Source organism: Giraffa tippelskirchi, chromosome 12, assembly GCF_054371585.1.
Source record: "Giraffa tippelskirchi isolate mGirTip1 chromosome 12, T2T-mGirTip1v1.2.pri, whole genome shotgun sequence".
Lineage (NCBI taxonomy): Eukaryota > Metazoa > Chordata > Mammalia > Artiodactyla > Giraffidae > Giraffa > Giraffa tippelskirchi.
In genome coordinates, this window is record NC_137286.1 from 135,381,629 (window position 1) to 135,405,967 (window position 24,339).

The 24,339-nt window shown below is 45.2% G+C and overlaps 1 protein-coding gene across 4 annotated transcripts in view; it reads right to left on the reverse strand.

Annotated features, from left to right (window-relative positions):
- The window catches only part of LOC145530500 (ATP-binding cassette sub-family C member 4), a 184,821-nt gene that overhangs the window by 144,293 nt on the left and 16,189 nt on the right, over positions 1 to 24,339 (reverse strand). For all 4 annotated transcript variants that reach the window (XM_081551978.1, XM_081551977.1, XM_081551976.1 and 1 more), the window contains exons 2-3: positions 5,971 to 6,081; positions 5,313 to 5,433 (exon numbers count right to left, since the gene is read on the reverse strand). In XM_081551978.1, coding sequence (XP_081408104.1) covers positions 5,313 to 5,433; positions 5,971 to 6,081 — 232 coding nt within the window. The remainder of the gene's footprint in view (positions 1 to 5,312; positions 5,434 to 5,970; positions 6,082 to 24,339) is intronic.

Consider the following 24,339-nt stretch of genomic DNA (forward strand, 5'->3'; position numbering starts at 1 on the left):
CAAATGGAGATTTCCTTTCTGTGTCTATTTCTCAAAAAACAGTCAGTTCAAAATAGTCTTTTCTCCAAAAAGGCAGATTCTAGGGTAATGCATTCTGCTACCTTGTTCTATTCTTCTATTTTTGAAATGTTCCTTAAAATCTCCAGGGAAAAAGAAAACCCCACACTGCAGGAAGCAGCAGAAAGAGGAGCACAAAGCTGTTGTCAGAAAAGTCTTGGCTCTGTGACCTGGTGGCTCAATCAGTAAAGAATCCACCTACCATGCAGGAGACCTGAGTTCGATCCCCTGGAGAAGGAAATGGCAACCCCTCCAGTCTTGCCTGGGAAATCCCATCGACAGAGGAGCCTAATGGGTACAGTCCATGCGGTTGCAAGAGTACAACACGACTTAGCAACTAAACCTGTGATTCTTCAGTGGAGGCTGTGGAAGGAGAGGAAGTCTCAGGACAGAACACAGAGAACACTGGTCTAGGAATCAAAAAAACTGTGCTTCAGAAACCAGGTCAGCCACCTGCGAATCACATGACCCCAGGCCCCTCTTCTGGCCTCCTGCACCTCCAGGTCCTCATCTACGGACATACCTGCCTTGCCTTCCTCAGAGGAATCCTGGGACAACTAAATGAGTTACAACAGCTCAGAGTGCTCTGAAACCATCATCAAAACAAATGTAAGCTATGATCACTTTACTATACAGAACTTCCAGGAAGAGACCTATTGTATTCTTAACAGCAGAGGCTGGTTTCACAAAGAGCTTGGACAACTCGTCACAGCTCACAGGTGATCACAGCAGAACAAGAACTCGTGAGAAAAGTCATTCATAAAAGCTCACTCTTATGGACAGTAATGAAAAGTATCAGTTCTAGCCAGATTTTTGAAATCTGATCCATTATAAATGCAGTCTTTTAAAAATGAGTTACCGGCTGATTCATGTCAATGTATGGCAAAAACTATTACAATATTGTAAAGTAATTAGCCCCCAACTAAAATAAATAAATTTATTAAAAAAATAAAAAAAATAAAAATAAAAAAATAAAAAATTCTAAAAAAAATAAAATAAAATAAAAGAGCTAAAAATGAGTTACCTACTTCCTGACTTCAAAAAGAAAACAGATTGAGGGGACGCGTGGAATAGGTGAGGGAGATTAAAAGGTACAATCTTACAGGTGTAAAATAAAAAAGGCAAGAGAATGTAATGTAATGTACAGCATAGGAAATATAGTCAATAATATTGGAATAGCTCTGTATGGTGATAGAGGGTAACTAGACTTAATAGGGTGATCATTCTGTAATGTACAGAAATGTTTAATCACTACGTTGTATACATGAAACTAATATAATATTGTAAGTCTATCATACTGAAATTGAAAAAAAATTTGTTATAATAAAAATTAACATATGTTTTAAAAACAAAAATGATTAACAAGCATTCCCCTCATTTAGGCCTCAAGGTCATCACTGTGGATATTACTAACACCTAATGGCTAGTGCTATGCTCTTAAGAGGGGCTTCCCTCATAGCTCAGTTGGTAAAGAATCCGCCTGCAATGCAGGAGGCCCTGGTTCGATTCCTGGGTCAGGAAGATCCGCTGGAGAAGGGATAGGCTACCCACTCCAGTATTAATGGGCTTCCCTTGTGGCTAAGCTGGTCAAGAATCCACCCGCGATGCGGGAGACCTGGGTTTCATCCCTAGGTTGGGAAGATCCCCTGGAGAATGGACAGGCCACCCACTCCAGTATTCTGGCCTGGAGAATTCCATGGACTGTATATAGTCCATGGGGTCGCAAAGAGTCGGACTCAACTGTGCGACTTTCACTATGCTCTTAAGAACCAGCAGGGAGCACACAGCAGGTGTGCTCTGCAGGTTCCTGTCTTGCTTTGCTCAATTCTCCCTCTTCCTCTCCCTTGCTGTGTGGTCCTCAGGGGTTACTCCAGGCCCACAGTTTCTTTGCCACCAGCAGCCACTCCTCAGCCTCCTGGGTGGAGCAGAAGTGAGGGACACATGGAAGGAGGGTTGGGAAATAAATGCAAAGACCACTCAGCTCTTGGGGAACCACCCCTGAGTCGAGACACAAAGCCCACTTTGGGATGCAGAGGATTCTGTTTACTTCCTGTCCATCAGCTGAGCTCCAAAGTAAAAATTTACACAAATATGTGGGTGTTCCTACAGCTTCCACCTAAAACAGAGACAACCAGCAAAAATGGCCTTGAACAAAGACCAAGTGACAGGACAAGGCCAGGCCATTTCTAAGGTTCCTGGAAAGATTACACAAGCCCTGGCCACTCCTCCCCTCTCAGGGGAAGGGCCTGGGTGAACCCACTCTGGCTCTCTGAGGTCACCCCACTTACACACCAGCAGGTAGAGACCTCACCCCTCAGAGAGAAGCGCTGATGACCTGGGGAGGTGGTCTCTGTGACTCAGGCCCAGGCAGAGGCTTCAGGCTCCTCCTCTCACCCTGAGGAACCTGGGCACGCGGAGACCTGTCCTCCCCACCCGTGGTCCCCATGAAGGTGCACACAGGGGCCAGGTGTGCTGGGAACTCCCTGGCTGTTCTGCTCTAATTAGTATCAGCCTGCAAGAGCTCCTCAAACCCTTAAAGTCACTCCTAATACTCTTAGGGAAGAGGTCTTCATGGTTTTGAAATCCTAACCCTAAATGCCTCACCCTGGACTGGCATCACCCTGCCTCTTCCCACTGATGCTGCTGCCAGTAGTTCAAGGGAAGGCCCTGCCTGTGTTGTGGGTGGTCAGAGCACACTGCGTGGGAATCATGGATGATCCATGCAGCATTCTGTGCACCAGACGAACCAAAAGAGGGCTGCAGGTCACACAGAAAACATGTTTGCATTTTAGAGAATTCTGGGCTGAGTTTAGATCTTCCAGTATCTAACATAGATCAGCAAGCAGCATAGATAAAAGATCAAAAAATGGAAAGCTGCTTCACAAAATCAATTATTCAACTAACGTTCATTGCACTTATCTCAGTAGCTTTAATCACTGAAAACAAAACCCAAAACAGTACCTGAAAATGAGTTCTTAAAATCAGATCCTTACTAGCTTCGTCATAAGAAATGATTTCTAACTTCTCCAAGACAGCAGTGTGTCAAAAGGCAAGTCAGAGAAAAGAGGAGTGTTTGTGCTAGATTTCAAACTTCTTTTGACTGCCAACAACAACAACAAAAAATTCAAGTTTTACTTCTCCTTAAGCTTTAATGGCCCTGAAGTTCCCTGAATTCCAATGCATCAGAACTAAGAGTTCTACCAGTGTCCTAAGTACACAAATTTAGAGTGAGCACTGTATGCCAGTCACCTAGGAATATAGGAAGAGTCACCTAGGGAATACAGGCCACTGTCTAGTTTTATGCTTTAAACCACCAAGGTCACAACACAGCAAGATTAAGAAACCTCCCTCCTGGGAGAAAGCCTAGTTTCACCTGATTAATCTGCTACCCTCCCAGGGACTGTCTGGTTCCCACTCTAAGACCCCAGGCCTGGGACACACCCTGCACGTGGGAAAGTGTATTCAGACACCAGAACAGGAGAACTGCTCCACACTCCAGTAACTGACCTGGAGTTCTCACTCTCACTGAAGAGATGCATTCCCAGATTCACGGGGATGTCAGCTTTCAGCAAGCAACTTGGCACATGTACTAAAAAACAACACAGAAGATTCCACCTCTGTGCAGATTATCAATGTCCCAACATAGCCACTATCCATGATACTGCCTTTCCCCTGCTCCATCTCAAGGAGCCAATCTGGAATGGTTTCATAACAGCGTGGATGGATGTTTAGAACTTAAGTCATCAGAGTAGTCACAAGCTCATTCACTTCTAGCAAAGGCCAACCCACCTTTGTCATCAAGAATTAAACCTCCCAGGACCACTCAGTCACCTGGGAGCTGACAGATTATCTGTCTCCCCAGTTGTGTGGGGCAGACTTCACCTTCCCAGCTGCCCACTGCCCGCAGTGCCCTTCAGTACAACACAGCCTTTAAACAAGAACCACACCGCCCACCTGTAAACCACGTGGCCCACCCACCTCACCCCCAACACAATGAACTGAAGACAGCTCACACCTTCTCCACCTACAACACCCCTCTCTCAGCAACTGCATCTTCCATCCCTCCTGCCCTCACACACTCACAGGCCGCCCGTGTCCCTAAGGCAGCACTAAGGGACCACGGAGAGCACGAGCCACCCAGGGGGGTCTGCAGTAGACCCTCAGCAGGCTCAGCCAGAACAGGGGGCTAACGGCACTGTGTCCCCAGGGGGACTGTCCTCTGGGAGGTATTGACCCAGGATCTTCAGGGTCATGGAGGTCACTGACCTCATGGCTTTCTACTCTGGTTTGCCCTGCACATTCCCTCCTCCACCCTCTGCCAGTGCCAGGCTACCAGGATCCCCCTTCAACCAGCAAACCAGCCCCACAGTCAAGGACAGAAACCAGCATGGAGGGTGCACAGAATTCATGGTGAAGCTGGAGATCCTCCCCACGGGGGGCTCTGACCTGGGTGACCTGGCCCCGGGGACAGGGCCGCTCAGGGAAGGGTGTGCTCTTGGGAGCTCTGGCAGCTCCCGCCCAGATGCAGGGCCCCAGGTTCTGTTTCACAGGAAGGGGAGAGGTGACAATCCCTTCTTAGGAAACCATTTATCAGATGTGACCCGGGCAAGTTAACAATCATTTGCTGAGTGCCTGTAAAACGTCTTCTAGGCTCAAGGCTTCCCAAGTGGCTCAGTGGTAAAGAATCTGCCTGTAATGCAGGAGATGGAGGTTCAACCCCTGGGTCAGGAAGATCCCCTGGAGAAGGAAATGGCAACTCACTCTAGTCTTCTTGCCTGGAGAATCACATGGACAGAGGAGCCTGGCCGACCACTAGGCCAAGGTTTCCCAAAGAGTCAGACATGACTTAGCGACTGAGCACACACGCATGTATCCTGGGCTCGGATCCAACTTCACTTCCTCAAAACCACAGGGCACATATTCCTTGAGGTTGCAGGATCTTCTTTTGCTCAAGGACCACTCTTAGCATTCATACTGAACACCAAAACACTCTAACATGGCATAAAATTCTTCTTTTCAGTATCATCCTTCCATAACACTATGTTTTAATCAGTTAAGAGGAAAAGAGTAATCCCCGGAAGTCCAGTGCTTTAAGCATCTGTCTGTTCTAAAGATATATCAACCACTGAGCTACATCACAGACAAGTTTTCATAGACACGTTTTATCCTGTGACCTCTCTCCCCACAGGTCTCATCCGTCTCAGCACTGAACCACATACACTGAAAAGCAGTGCCCTCTATGTAAAAGCTTTTACCTCAATTAATGTAAAAATTCCCAGAACTACATAGGACTTCCAGTAACACTTTATGATTGCTTTTGTTAAAGAAGGCTCCCGTGCATCTTTCTCGGCTCTCAAAACCTCTTGATCCCAGTACCTGCGATGAGAAACAAAACACAATAAAGAACAGGTGTCCACCATAGGGAAAACGGGAGGGGCGGAGTGGAAGATGAGCCTTTACCACAGGGCGCTCTGTGGCTGCCCCACAGATGCTGGCAAATGGTTCACAGGGCTCCTGAAAGATGAGCGGTGCAGACTGAAGCACCAGAAAAACAGACCTTGAGGGGAGAGCCCCAGTCTTGGGAAACAAGTTCCTGCCAAGTTTTGCTGGATTCTCAGCACCATGAGCAGCTCAAGAGGGCAGACTCCCTCCTCCAGGGATCCCTCCCTCCAGGGACAGAGATCGGCCTCCAGGGCCGTGGCTGCAGGCTCCCTCCACGTCCACAAACGCACAGGGCGTCAGCCTCCCAAGTGGGCTAAGCCCAGGGTCACCCTGAGGGGGTGAGCATGCAGTGTCAGGGGGAGGAGGCTCAGAAGAACCCAGAGGAAGGCAAAGCGCCCCCCCACCCCACACAGTCAGCCACATGTGGAAATTCTCTTTCCCTCCCCTTCTCCCTGCTGTCTGTGTGCTCACCCTTGCAGCTCTTCCCCAAGGTGCTGGGAGCGATCTTCTGGAAGCACGGAGTACATGTCATCTTCTTCTAATCTCCGTTTGTGGCCAATTTTAAACAAGGGGTTTAGCCACCTGTTAAAAATTAAGAGAAATGGAGAATGACATATATCCAAGCTACACATCTTTGACTAATCAGAATCCCACTCTGCCAGGCTTTGCTGTTTGTTTGTTTTTAAAAAGAGGTCTACAGAAATAGGTCCCCAAGTGGCTCAGAACCCAGCTGCAATGCGGAAGACCCAGGTTTGATCCCTGGGTTGGGAAGATCCACTGGAGAAGGAAATCCTGAAAGAATACCCACTTCAGTATTCTTGCCTGGAGAATTACATGGACAGAGGAGTCTGATGGGCTACAGTCATGGGGGGGGGTCACAAAAAGTCGGACACAACTGAGAGACTAACACTTTCACTTTCAGTTTTAAATATATAGAAATATGGGGAAAAACACAGACACATATACACACAGTCCCTAACTCTACATGGTGAGAGACCCTGGAAGCAATGACACATTGGTACCAAAGGTCATTCAAGCCCCCAGATCTTGGTGTTTTGGTTTTTTAACTGACATTATTACAATTTGTTCTTTTCTGATAGGAACTTCTAAGGACAACTCTCAGCAACTTTCAAATATGTGACACATCATTAGCAACAACAGTCACCATGCTGAACATCTCCACGACTTATTTATACCTGAAGTGTGTGCCTCTTGGCCCCCTTCACCCAGACCTTTGCTTTTTAACATTCTTTCTAAGAGGAACCAGGGTTCCCTGAAGCAATGGCTGATTCCAATGTTTCTGCAATATGTACTGTTAGTCGCTCAGTCGTGCCCAAATCTTTGTGACCCCATAGACTGTAGTCCACCAGGCTCCTCTGTCCATGGGATTCTCCAGGGAAGAATACTGGAGTGGGTTGCCATTCCCTTCTCCAGGGGATCTTCCCAACCCAGGGGTCAAACCTGAGTCTCTTGTGTTGGCAGGCGGATTCTTTACCACTGAGCCACCAGGGAAGTACTAATATATTAGCAGCTGACAATATCTATTAGCAGCTGACAATTAGCTTTTTTTGATCATAATGCAAGCACCTGACATTATGCTTTGGAGACACCCACTTTGGAGATTTCAACTGGAATAAACACAGGCCACCTACACAACTAGATAAGGAGCCAGGCCACCCCACTCCTGAAGTTCCCTTTTTCAGAAAGCTCTGGTTGACCTGCTAACAGACCATCTTATTTCTGATAACAGACTGCTTATTTCTCCCTTCCTGTACTTTAATTCTCACTCACATCTTTAATTACCAACAGAGAGTGACTGGAAACCCTAGGTACCCAGGCGTTGACCCCAACAAGGCAGAAGCACAGGTCTGGGTTCACTCACGATCCATCTCGCTCTCTCCCTAGGACCTTGCTGCGTGGCCCCAGGCATGCCTTATACCCTCCAGGACATGTGCATAATAAACTTTGCCATTTCAAAGTTCCCTGATGGTCATAATCAAGAACCACAAGGACCAGTCCAGCCACAACATGGGCTTCAATGGAGAAAATGTCTGTGGGGGCTGCTGTAACTAGAATGGGCCTAGGTGAGCAGAGCCCCAGGCATTCCCAGCAACAGCATCACTATTGATAGGTTGAGACCAACAGGCATCGAAAGTATAAGTTAAGCCTGGGACAACTTGCCTCATAAAATAAACAGCTCAAGGAATCATAAGGATGTGTCCAAAGGACAAAGAAGCCAGCTTGAGGTACTCTTGCTAGCCAAATCTGAGATACTGGGATATTAAATAAGTGTCAATGAGTGATAACCCATTAAATAATGAAAAAAATCCAGGATTCTTTACTGCTTCATAAATAGGAGAAGGGAAAGCCTGTATTCTAGATCAGAAACAAATATAGAGGGAACAATAGAGTCAGAAAATGATCAATGCAAGTTAAAACTAGTCTGAAAGTTTGATGTGAATCATGATATTTACATAGCCTCAAATTATCCCTCTACAAATTACTTATTATTGATGGAAAACACAGTAATGGTACAAAAGACTAAAAAACCTTATTCAAGCCAATTATGTGTCATTTAAATGATAATAATTAATATGCAAAGACAGCCCAAAGATGAACATCATCTACTGATTTTGCCAGGGTAAGGAAATTTCCAAAGCCAGATGATAATCACCCATGAAAGCAGAGGCCACATTTCTCTTATTTATTGCATTATTCCTAGCATAATACAGGTAAAGAGATGCTCAAGAATTCTTTGTTGAATAAACGAAATGTCTTTGAATCATCAAAGAAGCCACAGAGAGACTGAGGTTCGGATTTTGCTCACCCTGGCCTCCTGGCATCTCTAAAGAACCCTGGTCCAGGATTCCAGTCCTAGCAGTAGTACGAAGACCCCAGGTCTCAATTATGGCCTCGCCCCACTTCATCCCCTCCAGTTCAGCATCTCCATGACCCTTAATATCTCTAGGTCTCAATTTCCTTCCAAAACAAACGTATAGATCTGTGAGCATCACCACTCCACAAGTTTGAAACATGTTTGGCCCTTTATCGTACAGTCATTCCCTACAGAAAATGCTCAGGGAATTAGCACAGGGAGGTAACCCTGAAAGGCCCTTTTTAACACTCTGCTTGCCCGGGGTAGGAATCTCCACATGACTAATCGTCAGGGAAATGCAAATGAAAACTACAATGAGTCGCCACCTCACATATATTAGGATGGCTATCAGAAGGAAAGGAGGGCAGGGCGGGGAGGGGAGTGGAAGAAAATAATAAGTGTTGGGAAGGAAGTGGAGAAACTAGAACCCTTGCACACTGCTGGTGGGAGTGTAAAATAGTGTGGTCACAAAGGACAAATACTGCAGGATTCCACTTACAGGAGGTACTTAAATTCAGGGAGAAACCAAGTGGCTCGATGGCTGCCAGGGGCAGGATGGGAGTGGGTAGTTATTGTTTAATTACACACGAATATAGGATGAAGAGAGTTCTGGAAACTGACTGTACAACAATGTGAATGTATTTCACACTACTGAACTGTATGCTTTAAAATGGTCAAGGTGGCAAAATTTTATGCTGCATGCATTTAGCACAATTTTTTTAATGTAATGATACTGTGCCACATTCTGGTTGCAGGAGCTTCAACTAGCCATAGAACTTCTCGACATTGGCCTGCAGCAAATGGGGATAACACCTGGAGATAACAACACTCACTTGGGCTGCTGAGGGATCAACTGAAACAGTCAGTGATGCTCTGAACACAACCAAGTCTGGTCAAAGAACAGCCATCACCATGGCAACGCTCTTGAGTAATTCCCATGTAAACCCCAGCAAACAAGAGATGACGGTGCTCAACTAGGCAGATTTCTTTCCCCACGGTTCTTGATTTAAGGATCCTCACCAAGCCCTTCACTGCCCCAAATCTCAGAAAGCCAAGCCGAACCCTCTGGGTACCATCAAGGGGTGAAGGTTTTCACTCCCATCACATGGCATGCTGACTGACAGGAGGCTAAAGTGTGTGTCCCACCTGAACAAAGGAGTTAGGGAGACCTGAGTCAATTCGCACCCTGACTCCAATTTGTCACTGACAGCGCTCGCTCAACAATTCCATCACTGCCAAGTGAGCCCTCCCTCCAAGAGTGGTCTTCCCCCCAAGGATACCCATTCCTCCCCTCCCACCAGCATCTCCATCCAGCAGCAGCATCTCCTCCTCACTGTCCCAGAGGGCATACCTCCCTCAGGGCAATGACTACTCACACACTGCATGGACTCTCCATGAACCTCGCGTGCCACAGCGCCTGGCACAGACAAAACTGGAACCCACTCAGAATGAGATCAGAACACCCACGTTGCTGGTGAGCTATCTTCAAAACAGGTCACCACCCTGGCCTTCCCTGAGTGGCCCTCGGCCAAATGCAATTAGCTATACTTGAGTGGCAATGCTCAAGCTAGAACCTTCTCTCCTTTCTTCTTTAAGTTCAGTTCAGTCACTCAGTCATGTCCGACTCTTTGTGACCCCATGGACCGCAGCACGCCAGGCCTCCCTATCCATCACCAACTTCCGGAGTTTACTCAAATTCACGTCCATTGAGTTAGCAATGCCATCCAACCATCTCATCCTCTGTAGTCCCCTTCTCCTCCTGCCTTCAATCTTTCCCAGAATCAGGGTCTTTTCAAATGAGTCAGTTCTTCACATCAGGTGGCCAAGTATTGGAGTTTCAGCTTCAACATCAGTCCTTCCAATGAATATTCAGGACTGATTTCCTTTAGGATGGACTGGTTGGAACTCCTTGCAGTCCAAGGGACTCTCAAGAGTCTCCTCCAACACCACAGTTCAAAAGCATCAATTCTTTGGCGCTCAGCTTTCTTTATAGCCCAACTCTCACATCCATACACGACTACTAGAAAAACCATAGCTTTGACTAGACGGACCTTTGTTGGCAAAGTCATGTCTCTGCTCTTTAATATGCTGTCCAGGTTGGTCATAACTATCCTTCCAAGGAGTAAGCATCTTTTAATTTCATGGCTGCAATCACCATCTGCAGTGATTTTGGAGCCCCCCAAAATAAAGTCTCTCACTGTTTCCACTGTTTCCCCATCTATTTGCCATGAAATGATGGGACCAGATGCCATGATCTTAGTTTTCTGAATGTTGAGCTTTAAACCAACTTTTTCACTCTCCTCTTTCACTTTCATCAAGAGGCTCTTTTAACTTTCTTCTTTAACTTTTCTCATTTCCTGAAACTTGCTCAGAATCCATTTTCTCATCCTTGTGCTAAGCTAAGCGGTAGTGCAGGCTGCGTACCCCTCCCTCCCCAAGGTGCTCTAGCTTCCTGCACACCCTCTGCCCTGGGGCCCACCAGGGTCCTCCCAGCCAGTGGGGCCAGCAAAACTTTCCTGCCTCACAGCTTCAAGGCCTTTTCTATTTCATCCCTGGCCTTCTTGTCTCCCTTTTCTCACCACTGGCTAATCCACGCCTTTCGCATCTTCATAGTGTCCTTTGTCTTATCACCACACACCTTACCAACACTTTTTCCCTCACTACAACCAACCCCGAGAATCTACAACTATCATGCATGGGTAACTACCCTAATCCCCTTCTCAAAAAAAAAAAAAAATTATTTTGACACATTTGGAAACAATTCAGTTAACACTGAGAATAAAACAAGGAATCAAGAGTAAAATATTAGTCACGCTGGCCACCTCCCAAGGTTCTGAAGGGATTAAAACAGTGCTGGTTGGAACTAACAAGCAAGGGACCTCACATCCAGCAGGTGATCAACCTTATCTACTGAGCACAGCACGAACGGCCACCACTAGACACAGGGCTCCGTCATCACCAAAGTCCCTCTGAGCCCCTGGTGCTGACTCCCCTCTGAATATCAGGCTTTCAGTGCCTGTTCCAATCAAATGCTACCTTCCAAACTATTCAACTTCTCCCCGCCATGAGGAATGGCAGAGTTTTGGTTCCAAGTTCCAGGTATCCCCGCTGACAGCAGGGAGTATGACTGCCTACCCAAGCCTTTGATGGCTCTTCATTGGGATTTGAGAAACCACAAAGCACAGGAAAGAAACTACCTTACTTAGGTCAAATAACCATTCCAGAGGCTGAATTAAATATATATGAACATGCAGTCACATTTTCTTAGTTAAAAGGACCAGCCTAACTAAAGGCTACAGAACTGACAGTCATCTTGATGCTTTCACAGATTGCTCAAAGTGTCTCAGTCTGTGGGAAATAAACATCGGTGCATTTAGCTTAATGTAGGCTCATAGAATCCCATGGACGGAGGAGCCCGGTAGGCTGCAGTCTGTGGGGTCGCTAAGAGTTGGACACGACTGAGCGGCTTAATTTTCACTTTTCACTTTCGTGCATTGCAGAAGGAAATGGCAACCCACTCCAGTGTTCTTGCCTGGAGAATCCCAGGGACGGGGGAGCCTGGTGGGCTGCTGTCTATGGGGTCGCACAGAGTCGGACACGACTAAAGCAACTTAGCAGCAGCAGCAGGCTCATGGAGCTGCGAGGCTGCACCTCAGGCTTCATCAGTGCTGTGGGTCTGCCCATGCTATGGGCACATTTCCCCTGATATTTTCTATTCTACCCTACTTCATTACAAAAGAAATGCCATGTAGTATACCTATAATGACAGAAGCATTACTCACAGTATCCAAAAGGTGAAAGTGACCCAAGAGGACAATGATGAAAGAATGTACCAAAATGTGTACACACACGTACATTAGAGTATTGTTTTGTTGTTTAGTAGCCAAGTCGTATCTGACTCCTTTGCTGCCTCCTGGACTGCAGCCTGCCAGGCTCCTCTGTCCATGGGATTTCCCAGGCAAGAATACTGGAGTGGGTTGCCATTTCCTTCTCCAGGGGATCTTCCTGACCCAGGGATCAAACCCGGGTCACCTGCATTGGCAAGTGTGGATTCTGCGCCACTGAGCCACCAGGGAAGCCCACACTGGAATATTCCTGAGCCTTGAAAAAAGGAAATTCTGACACAGGCTACAATACAGTTGAAACTTGAGGATATTATGCTAAGTGAAATAAGCTATCACACTGAGAACACCATATGATTCAACTTATATGCCATATGCAAAAGAGTCAAAATGAGTGAGACAGCAGGATGTGACCACCAGGGGATCAGGGAAGGGGAGTGGGGAGTTGGAGTAATAGGTACATTCCATCGTTACCAATGAAAAGAATGGACGGGCTGAGTGAGTCACTCAGAACTTGGCAGAGTAAATGAGTCCACTCAAGTAAGTCATTTATTGTTGAACAAATTATGCATTTTAAAGCACTGTGGACGTTGATGACAGTTGCACAGGAGTGAAACATCCTTGCTGCCACTCAAGGGTACACTTGAAAATGGTTACAGTGGTACATATCATGTTGTATATTTTACCAGAAAATTTTTAAATTGTTTTTAAAAGGAAAGAAATAGCAGTTGAAATCCACTAAAGGAATTTCCTACTGCACTAATGGGCTGCAATGTTATGTCCGAACAACACTGGTGTGGACGGCTGTCCACTGCGCACACAACACCCTTAGGGCCACCATCTCCGCAACAGACTGGGGCTCCCTCGAGGGCAGACGGCCTCACAGATGTTTCACATACTCCGTGACCAGCACAGCCCCTGGGACACAGTGAAGCTCAGTGAACACTGAGCCGCATGGTAATAACCTCCTCTGAGGGCTTTCGTCCCTCCCCAGCTCACACTTGGCGGCCACTCCGGGTCAGCTGTTTCCCACAGAGTGAGAAGGAAGTAACATGTAAAAGAATCCACACACTTATGCTATATAGGGCAATACCTCTCAGGGCGGGCCCACACTCTCGGGAGGGTTCACGGATGCCCCAGGAGTACACACAGCCCCAGAAACATTGGCACATCTTCCCAGAAATTACAGTAACTTGTGGAGCATTTTCTAAAAAAAAATCAGACAGGGTGCTCAGGGCTGGTGCACTGGGACGACCCTGAGGCATGGGATGGGGAGGGGGGTTCAGGATGGGAAACACATGTACACCCATGGCTGATCCATGTTAACGTATGGCAAAAACCACTACAATATTGGAAACTAATTAGCCTCCAATTAAAATAAATTAATTAGTTTTAAAAAATAATAAAAATATAAATAAAAAAAGAAAATCAACACTGAATGAAAGGAAAAATTAGCAAAGACATGCTATGACCTTTATAGTTTTCACCACCCCACTTCACTCAGTCCAGCCCCTTCATGCAGTGTTCCAGCCACGCTGACCTGCTGTGTTTCCAAGAGCCCGCCTGGCTCCTGACTGCTCTGCCCTTTCCTGGGAATAGACTTTCTTTGCTCATTTTCCCCAGGAGTACTTAACACCTTTTCTCTCCCAGGTCTCAAGCCAATTGCTCCCTCCACAGAAAGGCCTGGACTACCTTGTCTACAAAAGCAGATCCGGCTTTTCTATTTCCTTCTTCCAGCTTTCTTTTTACCCATTTATTTACTGCAATCTATTTGTTGAGAGAAAAAAATAATGCATTAATTTATTTTGTCCCTCTCCTTGCTGGAATAAGAGCTCCATGAGGGCAGGACCCAGTCAATCCCTGGCAATTCACTGGGCCTGGCACTGAGTGAGTCACTCAGAACTTGGCAGAGTAAATGAGTCCACTCAAGTAAGTCATTCATTGTTGAACAAATTATGCATTTTAAAGCACTTTAATCTGTGGCGAATTATTAACCACTGGTTAATGTTCCCTGCAGCTTCTGCCAGCCCTGATTACTGGAGGCTTCTGTGGCCCAGCTTGGGCAGGGCTGGTGAGGCAGGGGGGCTACAGAAATAGGGAGACCTGGGTCAGCGAGTCCAAGAGCAGGGGCTGGAGTGAGAGACAGGTGAGAGGCACGCAGAAAGATCTCAGTGTAAGACCCTGGTGGCTCAGGGGGTAAAGAATCCATCAGCAATGCAGGAGACCCTGGTTTGATTCCTGTGTCAGGAAGACCCCCAGAGGAGGAAATGGCAACCCACCCCAGTATTCTTGCTTGGCAAATCCCATGGACACAGGAGTCTGGTGGGCTACAATAGTCTATGGGTTTGCAAGAGTCAAACACGACTAGGCAGCTAAACCGACCACCTCACTAGAACCGTTTCCTCTAAGGCAGCTCAGCAGTGCTGACATCTCAGGCTCCACAGTTCTTTGTTGTGGGAGGCGCTTCTGTGCTTTGTAGGAGGGTGAGCACTGTCCCAGGACTATTTCCTCCAGATGCCAGTAGTATCTCCTCACCCCAAATTGTGACAACATACAGCGACAATGCCTGGGTAGCAAAATCTCCTGGATCAGAATGACTGCCCTAGCATGTCTTTCTGGAAAAACTGTAGAACTTTTCTTCAAAGGTTGGCCCCAGAGAGTAGCCAGAGGATACTGGCAGGAGGCCCTTAGCCAACAAATCAAGGATTACAATATAAACACATCACTATTAGTGGTGGCTCAGATGGTAAAGAATCAGCCTGCAATGAAGGAGACCGGAGTTCAATCCCTGGGTTGGGAAGATCCCCTGGAGAAGGAAATGGCAACCCACTCCAGTATTCTCACCTGGAAAATTCCACGGAGAGAGGAGCCTGGTGGGCTACAGTCCACAGGGTTGCAAAGAGTCGCACACGACTGAGCAACTAACACTTTCAATTGTCCTCTAGCAGCTAAGGCTGAGGAACAAGGGATCAACGTTAACATGTTATTAAGATATGAAGTAGTGAGTGAGGTTTTGAGCTATGCACACAGGATCTGCTTCTTGGCTTTTGCAGTAGGGATAAAAGGATCAATCCCCCAGCTTACACATCTTCTGTACAGAACAGGTTCTCAAACTGTGGTCCCCAGAGTAGCAAGATTAGCATCCTGTAACTCTTTAGAAAAACGAATTCTCAGTCCCAACCTTGGCTGAGTAAGGCTCAGCCATCTATACTATACCAAGCCTTCCAGGTGATGCTGATGCCGGCTCAAGTTTGAGACCCTGCCATGGAGTGTGCTTTGACACACTTCTTTCTGGTATTTATACCAACAGTCCCAACCATAGTGAAGTCAAAATCACAAGCTCAGATTGGGTTATTTTTAAATAAAGACCAACAGGTATCCAGAACCCCATCCCAAATGAATGAATCAGAGTGAGCCAAGATGGAACCCAACAGGTGGTCTTCTTAAAGACCCCATTAGACAGTTCCAGTCATCAGCCAGGTCTGGGAACCATTGCTAGAGGGAGGTTCAGAAGTATTTCCAGGAGAACAAAGCTTGAGTCAAGTCCAGAAGAATCACTTGGCATTCACTAAGGAGACGAGAGGACAAGGAAAGAAGCTTTCCAGAAAAATAAAACTAACAAAAAGTATTTGCATGGAATATAACAGGATGAAGGGAGGTGACATCATTACTGCTCTTTTGACAAGTCGCTTCAACTAATAACAAATGTGAGGTTCTGTGGGTTTGGGGGGTTTTTTTGACCACACTACATGGCATGTGGGATAGCTTAGTTCCCTGACCAGAGACCAAACCCGTGCCCCCTGCATTTGAAGCTTAGAGTCTTAACCATTGGGCTGCCATGGAAGTCCCCTCTTCGTGCATGCATGCTAAATCGCTTCCAGTTGTCTATTATTCTGTGTGACCCTATGCACTGTAGCCTGCCAGACTCCTCTTCCCAGGTAAGAACAGTTGATTGGGTTGCCATGCCCTTCTCCGGGAAATCTTCCCTACCCAAGAAAATAACCCAGGTCTCCTGCACTGCAGACAGATTCTTTACCGGTTTTAGCCAATCTTCAAATTGCTCCCTAATTGCAGGGGCAGCTGAAATCTTAACTGTGGTATCCTATAATTTCTGAGAGCTATTGTGCATTCCTCACTAACTAATTCTCTGTGTTCTGTTGTCAGTACTTAAAGTGGTGTCTGTATTGCTGATCAAGCTACAACTTAAAACACTGAAAGAATTATTTAAACAAAAAAAAAATGTTGACTTATCCTGAAGTGAAAATCGCTCAGTCATGTCTGACTCTTTGCTATCCCATGGACTATACACTCCATGAATTCTCCAGGCCAGAATACTGGAGTGGGAGCCTTTCCCTTCTCCAGGGGATCTTCCCAACCCAGGGACTGAACCCAGGTCTTCTGCATTGCAGGCAGATTCTTTACCAGCTGAGCCACAAGGAAAAGTAATAGGAAATTGTGGAATTTTTTAAGCCATTTTGTAGGCAATGGGCTGTGGAAGGCAAGGAGAGTAGTTAGGCATTGAATTTGAAATATTAAGTAGGTGTGACCAATACAATTAACTTCATTAATTCACGTAGCTTCACTGAAAAAAATTAGATTCAACTTGATGTTGAAGCTTTACTCCCCTCTAGTAACACTAATCTTGGTTGTCCTCTGCTTGGTCCTAACTCTGGAGCTCTACCAGACTACCATAGAGATAACCCAGGTGAATCAACAATCAGTTTAAAATTCAACATCCTATTACTATTTAACCCTAGAAAGTCAAAACAATTAAAAAAAACTCTGCAATTCAAATCATTTTATTATCCTAAGTAATATAAACTGAAATAGTAACTCTATCAAATTAATTTCTTTTTTTAAACATTAATTTGGTTGCACTGGGTCTTTGTTGCTACACACAGGCCTTCCCTTGTTGTAGCCAGCAGGGGCTACTTTTCATTGTGTATGTGGGCTTCTCTGGTGGCAGAGCACAGGCTCTAGGCATACAGGTTTCATAGTTGCAGAAAATGAGCCACGTTGCTCCACGGCATGTAGATGGAACCTTCCTGGACCAGGGATCAAACAAATACACATAATTTTACAAAACTAAAGAGTCCAACTTTCTACTTTTTCAATTTTTCACTTTCTACTATGCTACTTTTTCAGTGACCAAAGACAAAACTATTATAACAGATTTGCAGGATAGACCAAAAAAAAAAAAAAATCAACTGCATTACGATATTCTAATGACATTGCAGAGGGGAGTGTCTTCAGCTGATAAATTACTTAACATATGGAGAAACCTGGCAAACACCATCTTAAGTGACAAAAGTTACCATCCAGTAATGAGGCAAGTAGATAGCAGGTGCATATGATTTACTAAGTACTGAATTCACTTGGTATTCCTGCTATGAAGAAACACTGCTGCTGCTGCTGCTAAGTTGCTTCAGTCGTGTCCGACTCTGTGCGACCCCACAGACGGCAGCCCACCAGGCTCTGCCGTCCCTGGGATTCTCCAGGCAAGAATACTGGAGTGGGGTGCCATTGCCTTCTCCAGAAGAAACACTAGACAAACCCAAATTGAAGAACAGTCTACACCATAATGGTCTATAGTCTTCAAAATTGTCAAGGACATGAGTGACTAGAGTTATTCCATATTGAAATGTATTAAAGAGATATGCTAAATACAACACATGAACCTGGGCCTAAAACAGCCAATATGGGTAAACCGGTTATGTATGCAGTCAGAGACATACTACAGAAAAGCATCAAATCACAAAGAGGGCAAGAGAATAAAGTAGAAAGCATAAACAACCAGAAAGCAATTAACAAAATAGCAACTATAAGCCCACATCTATAAATAATTCCTATAAATGTAAACAGACTAAATTCTCCAATCAAAAGACAGAGTACCTGAATGGATAAAAAACAAGACCCATCCTTATGTTGTCTGTAAGAGAGTCACTTCAGCTTACACAACCTAAAAGTATAAGAATGGAAAAAGGTATTTCATGCAAACAGAAACAAAAAAAGCAGAGGTAGCTATATTTATATCAAACAAACAAAAAACTGGATCAAAAAACAGGCAATGGATCTGAATACACATTTTTCCAAAAAAAGTAAAAAGATGGCCAACCGACCCATGAAAAGATGCTTAATTTCACCAATCATTAGGAAAATATAAATCAAAACCACTTTGAGATATCACCTCACACCAGTTAGAATGGCTGTCACCAAAAAGACGAGAAATAAGTGTTGGAGAGTATATAAAGAAAAGGAAACCCTCATACACTGTTGATGGAAATGTAAACTGGTGTAGCCACTATGGAAAACAGTATGCAGGTTCCGCAAAAAGTTAAAAATAGAACTACCATACAGGCCAGCAACTCTACTTTGGGGTAAACATCCAAAGGAAATGAAATCTTCATCTCAAAGAGATACCTGTACTCCCATGTTCACTGCAGCATTATCCACAACACTCAAAGTAAGGAAACAACCTACATGTCCGATGACAAATGAATGGATAAAGAAACTGTGATATGAACATATATGTATAGGTATGCATGTATATGTACGCACACATACGTACACTCACCCCAACACACATAAAAACAATGGAATATTATTCAGCCTTTAAAAAAAGGAATCCTGTTATTTGTGACAATATGGATGTGCCTGGAAGACATTATGTTTTCTTTGTGAAATAAGTCAGAGAAAGACAAATACTGGACGCAGAATCTATTTTTTAAGTCAAACTTAAAGAAACAAAAGAAAAGTGGTTGCCAGGGGCTTGGAGGGAGGTTGGGAATAAAAAGGGAAAGTTGGTAAAAGTATACATACTTTCAAGTTCTAAGATGAATAAGGTCTGAGAGTCTAATATAAAACATGGTGAATACAGTTGATAGCACTGTTTGTACAACTGAAATTTGCTAAGTAGAAACATGTTTTCACCCAAAAAAGGTGACCATGGGGTGACGGATGTATCAATATTAGTTAACGTGATGGAATCTTTCCACAATGCATACATCAACTCACACTGTAAAGCAAATATCTTACAATTTTGTCAATTTACCTCAATAAAGCTAAAAAAAGGAAAAGAAAAAAAACAACTGTGACTGCTACTTGTCCTCATTCCTTTAAATCCATGGAATTTCCCAAGTAACATTAGCGTGAACTTGGATGATTTTTGCTGACAAGGTGACTCATGCCTGGGCCCCTAAAGGTTATGCTAACAGATGACTCAAGATAGGGGCTCGCCATACCAGGAAGACCAACCATGGGATTAGAAGCTTGCGCCTGTGAGTCACACGCTTTCGGTCTGACCTTCACAGAGGGGGTCTGAAGACAAGATCAGTCACATAGCCAGTGGTCCATTTCGTGACGCATACATAATGAATCCCCAATAGAAACTCTGGATTCCAGATCTCGGGGGAGATTTCCTGGTTGGCCATACTCTGAGTATCACGACACACTGATGTGCTGGGAGGGTGACATGACCTGTTTCCACTGGGGTAAGACAAGGAAGCCTGGAGACTGGGGCCCTCTCAGACCTCAGCCTTCCAGTTTGAATCTGTTTGCCATAACAAAACAGTGTTCAGCTGTTTCGATGAATTAATGAACAGAAGGGGGTGGCAGGAACCCCTAAATTTGTAGCCAGTTGGTCAAAAATGAGGGTGGCCTGGGGACCTCGGTACTAAGAGCTGGTTTCTGAAGAGAGGGCAGTCTTGTGGAGGACTATACCCTGCACCTGTGAGGTTTGGGTTAGCTCCAGGGAGTTGGGGCCAGACTTCAGCGTAAGGGGGACTCTTCCCTAGAGCTTATGATCGCACATTACCAGCTCACACCTCAAGACAATGCTCTGCTGGCCGAGAGGTCCACTCACCAACTGGCTCCCCCTGCTTTGACCACCTCTTTCTCCCACAACCTCCCTGTCCCCCCCTCAGTTGATACACAACTGCGGTCCTAGACCTATTTCCGTCACTACGAACACTTCTGCCAACACTGAAGGAAGAGACTAGGAATGTTTTAAGAGCTCCCTCCTCTTGCCTGGTGGCCACACACTCTAGGATAGACTTCCCACATTTTAACCTACAATGAAATCACCTGAGAAGCTTATTCAAAATAAACACAGACCCCATTCACTGGGGTACTGACTCCCCAGATCTGGGGTGGAGACGAAGAATCTGCTTTCTAAGCAAGCATTCCTCATGGATTTGGTCAGGAAACACACAGAGAACTGTCTTTCTAGGAAAGATGGGCGGTGGTAAATGATTATTAGATCATAGGAGGTGAGAGCTAGAATTCTCTTTGGAAAACCTAGTACAGTCCAAGAGCCCCAGAGAGGAAAACAGGCCTAAGATGCCAAGGACAGTTAAATGATTGACTAGAGGCAAAAACTCAGGCTTTGAGGTACCTGGCCTAAGGAAGCTCACAATGGGTTAAGTCAAAGATCTCTCCCTCACCTTAGAATCTACCTGTGGCGGATGCCTGAGGGAAGGACGGGAAAAGGATTCAAAATACTGCCTAGAAGACCAGCTACTGAAAGGGGATGCACAGGGCTCCCTCACTGGTGACCCCTCATGTCTACCAGTCCGGCCACCACTCACCACTAGCTCAGAAGTGGACGAGGTCTAAGCCTCCACACAGCGGTGGAAATGGACATCAGTAACTGGCAGGAGGTAGGAGAAAAGCTCTTGACGGACAAATTCCAAGCACCTGGGGCCACACTAGTAAGAAGAAGGTAGGACTTGAGTCAGGGACACCTGTGAGGAGAAAACTGGGACCTGCCTCACTGGTAAGGAGCCATTGTTATTGAGTCGCTCAGTTATGTCCAACTCTTTGTGACCCCATGGACTGTAGCCCGCCAGGCTCCTCTGTCCATGGGATTTCCCAGGCAAGAAGACTGGAGCGGGTTGTCATTTCCTTCTCCAGGGCATCTTCCTGACCCAGAGATTGAATCCCCAGGGATCATCTCCTGCAACAGCAGGCAGATCCTTTACCACTGAGCCAACAGGGAAGCCCAAGGGGCCGTGACAGAGAGAGAAACAGTCAACCTGTTCAGGAAACCCAAAGTAATCGGTGTTGAGGAAACATCAGCCTTGCTGGGAATCCGGATAATTTGAAGGTACCATGCCAGACCCAATTTTATTTTTCCCTCCAAAGTCAACATACACCCAATTAAAAGATTGGCATATTTCAAATTGATCCAATTTTTCTTTAAAACCACCCAGACAGGTTCCACTAAAGCTATTAATACAAAGCCAACGTATCCTTTGCCTCAGAAATTTAACTTTTAGAAATTACTCCACAGAGCTAAGCTCTGACGCTTGGGCGAGAAGGCCAGCACTTTCTCTCCCCAGTGCACAGACTACCACCGGGGGCAGAGAGATGTATTTTCATCTGTAGTTTCAGGATGAATGGGTTATATGGTTCGGAATTAAAGAATCAGTCCAGATATAATGATTATACTTGAAATACTTCCTTAGAAAGTAGCCAAATTGCAATTGCCCCAAAACAGATATATTGCTAAAATACATTGACATGCTAGAATATTTCAGAGCCATTTTAAAAATACAGAATCTGTGTTAGTTACCAAAAGATGCTGCCTATATTAAATAATACTGCATTCCAAAAAAAAAGCAGAATGTGAACCCAGAGTATGCAGACTAATTAAAACTCAAAAAAAAAAAAAAAATACATTACAGGTAGACTGATGAAAAGTTAAAAGAAATATAGACCCTGAAGAGTTTGAAGCTGATTTTTCTTTTTGAGGAAAGAGAAGGGCTTGTGACTGGAATAGAATACTGGAGGGTAGGAAGCGGAGCTGGCAGAACCTTCTTTCATGACCTGGTTAACTTACAAGGTATTAAGTTTATAATACTTCTCTAAAGCTATGCCTTTGTTTTTATAATATTCTGCGCCTGCTGAATGACACAGAGTAAAAAAAAAAAAAAGTAAAGTAAGACAATGTACAATGTGATTTGAACAAATAATTTAACAGGTCTGTATGAGTGTATATAATCATATTGACCCTTTCCTACAAAGACTTGTAAAACAAATGTGTACAGAGACTTATTAAGAAAAGTAGGTCACAGTGTTCTTCCTTTAAAAAGGAGAAGAAACACAGCAACGGTAGGTGTACCATTTGTATTCCGTATACATTTATATTTGTTTTCTAGAGCTGCTACAAAAAGATGCCACAGACTCTGTGACTTAAAACTATGGAAACTGCTCACATTTCTGGAGGCTAAAAGTCCAAGATGAAGGTGCTGGCAGAGTTGGTGTCCTCAGAGGTCTCTCCCCTTGGTTTACAGACGGCCACCTCCTGTGCGTCTTCACAGGCCCTTTTCCTCTGTGTGTGTTCATACTAGTGTCCAATTTTTGTCTTCTTACAAGGACACCAGTCATACTGGATTAGCACCCACACTAGCATCTTAATTTTCACTTAATCACTTCTTTGAAGGCCCTATGTCCAAGCAACCGTCACTGAGGTCCTGGGCACTAGGGTTTCAACACATAAGCTTTACGGGGACACAATGCAACCCGCAACAGCATTCTTCACTCATCAGACTTGAAAAAAAAAAAACACGACAGTTCACATTTAGGACAGGAAGTGAGTCAGAAGTGAGCTGAATCAAGATTTGCCATGAGGCGGCCCACTTGCTGACACTCACAGATGGGTGCTCTCTCTGCTTTGTATATATGCTTGCCGTTTTCCATGACAGGGAAGGGAAGACTAGGGGGAAATCCACATCTTAACATCAGTCGTAGATGTTGGGTTATTTCCTCTGTAAAAGTGAGTCACCCAACAATAATATTGGTATTATATGAGCTTAGAAATAAAATTAATCTTTTCCTCTAATCAGCAATGAGCATATTTTTAAAAATCTTTTAGTATAATGAGTTAAGAAAAAGATAAATGGAGTAACAGAAAGCTGGGCATAATGTTTACAGCTGAACTCCATCCACAGCGCAGCTCACCTAATCCACTGCTTTGGCCATTTCTGAGTCCGATCCTTCCTTTTCTTACTCCTGTTACATGGTCTGACTCTACTTCCCAGGCCCCCTGCAGCTAGGTGAGACCATGTGATGTGGGAGATAAAAGGGCTGTGTGTGACTCATACACAGGACCCAGACCTTAAAACCATGAGCACACTTTCTCCACGTTCTCCTCTTCCTCCCTCAGAACCTGCTTCAATGAAGCAGGAGAGGAGCCTGGCCTAGGCCCATGGATTTGAATCACCTGGAGATCTTGGTCGAATATAGATTCTGATTCACTAAGCCTGTGGCAGGACCCGAGAATACATTTCGCCCAAGCCCCAGGTGATGGCAATACCACCGGTCTGCGGAGCCACCCACCAGAGAGGTTCTCCTTTCTGATGCCTCAGAGATGGCAGTCCAATGGTGAGCAGTAGACGACACACCAAAAAAAGACCCAACCAGAAATAGCCGGCTGGCCTTTCTCTCCCGACCCATGACAGAATTGAACTCAGCACTATGATTAACTCTGGTCTCAAAGTGCAGCTAGCAAATGAATTCAGAGACAGCTGCAGACAGATTGCTTTAGTATGTGCAACGTGATACCAGTTGGCTGGGTTCTACTAAAAACATAATCTGCCACCCTGAGTCAGAGGACAGGGCTGTCAACAGTGAGATCTCCAGAGCACAGAACACCGACAGCTGGCCAAGAAGTAGAGGACAAGAGGGTCACACATGGGCCTTGGGTTCACACACAGGCCCCACCAGCCATGCCAGTCTCGCACAGAAGTCCATGTGGAAGTTGTTTACTCTCTGAGACCACAGCTATCGTCAACAGACTGTCTGTCTGTATAAAACCTTGGCAAATATTTGCATCACCTCAGCCCTGGACATCCTAGCACTCCAGGGTTTATAAAACCTGCATATAAATATCACCCTGTTTGTCCAAAATTTTGCAAGAAGTAGATGAGAACTTGGCAATAACTCCCACAATAGCTCTAGTTTGCAATGGAACTTGTTTGAGGTTTAAGGTGAAGCTTACTTAACTTCATGTTCCTTTGCTATTTACCGCAACAGACATTAGGCCTAAGAGAAACAGGGCACAGAGCGTGACATGGGTTTGCATGAAACCAGAAGAAGGGAACAGGATTCCCTCAGCCTACAATC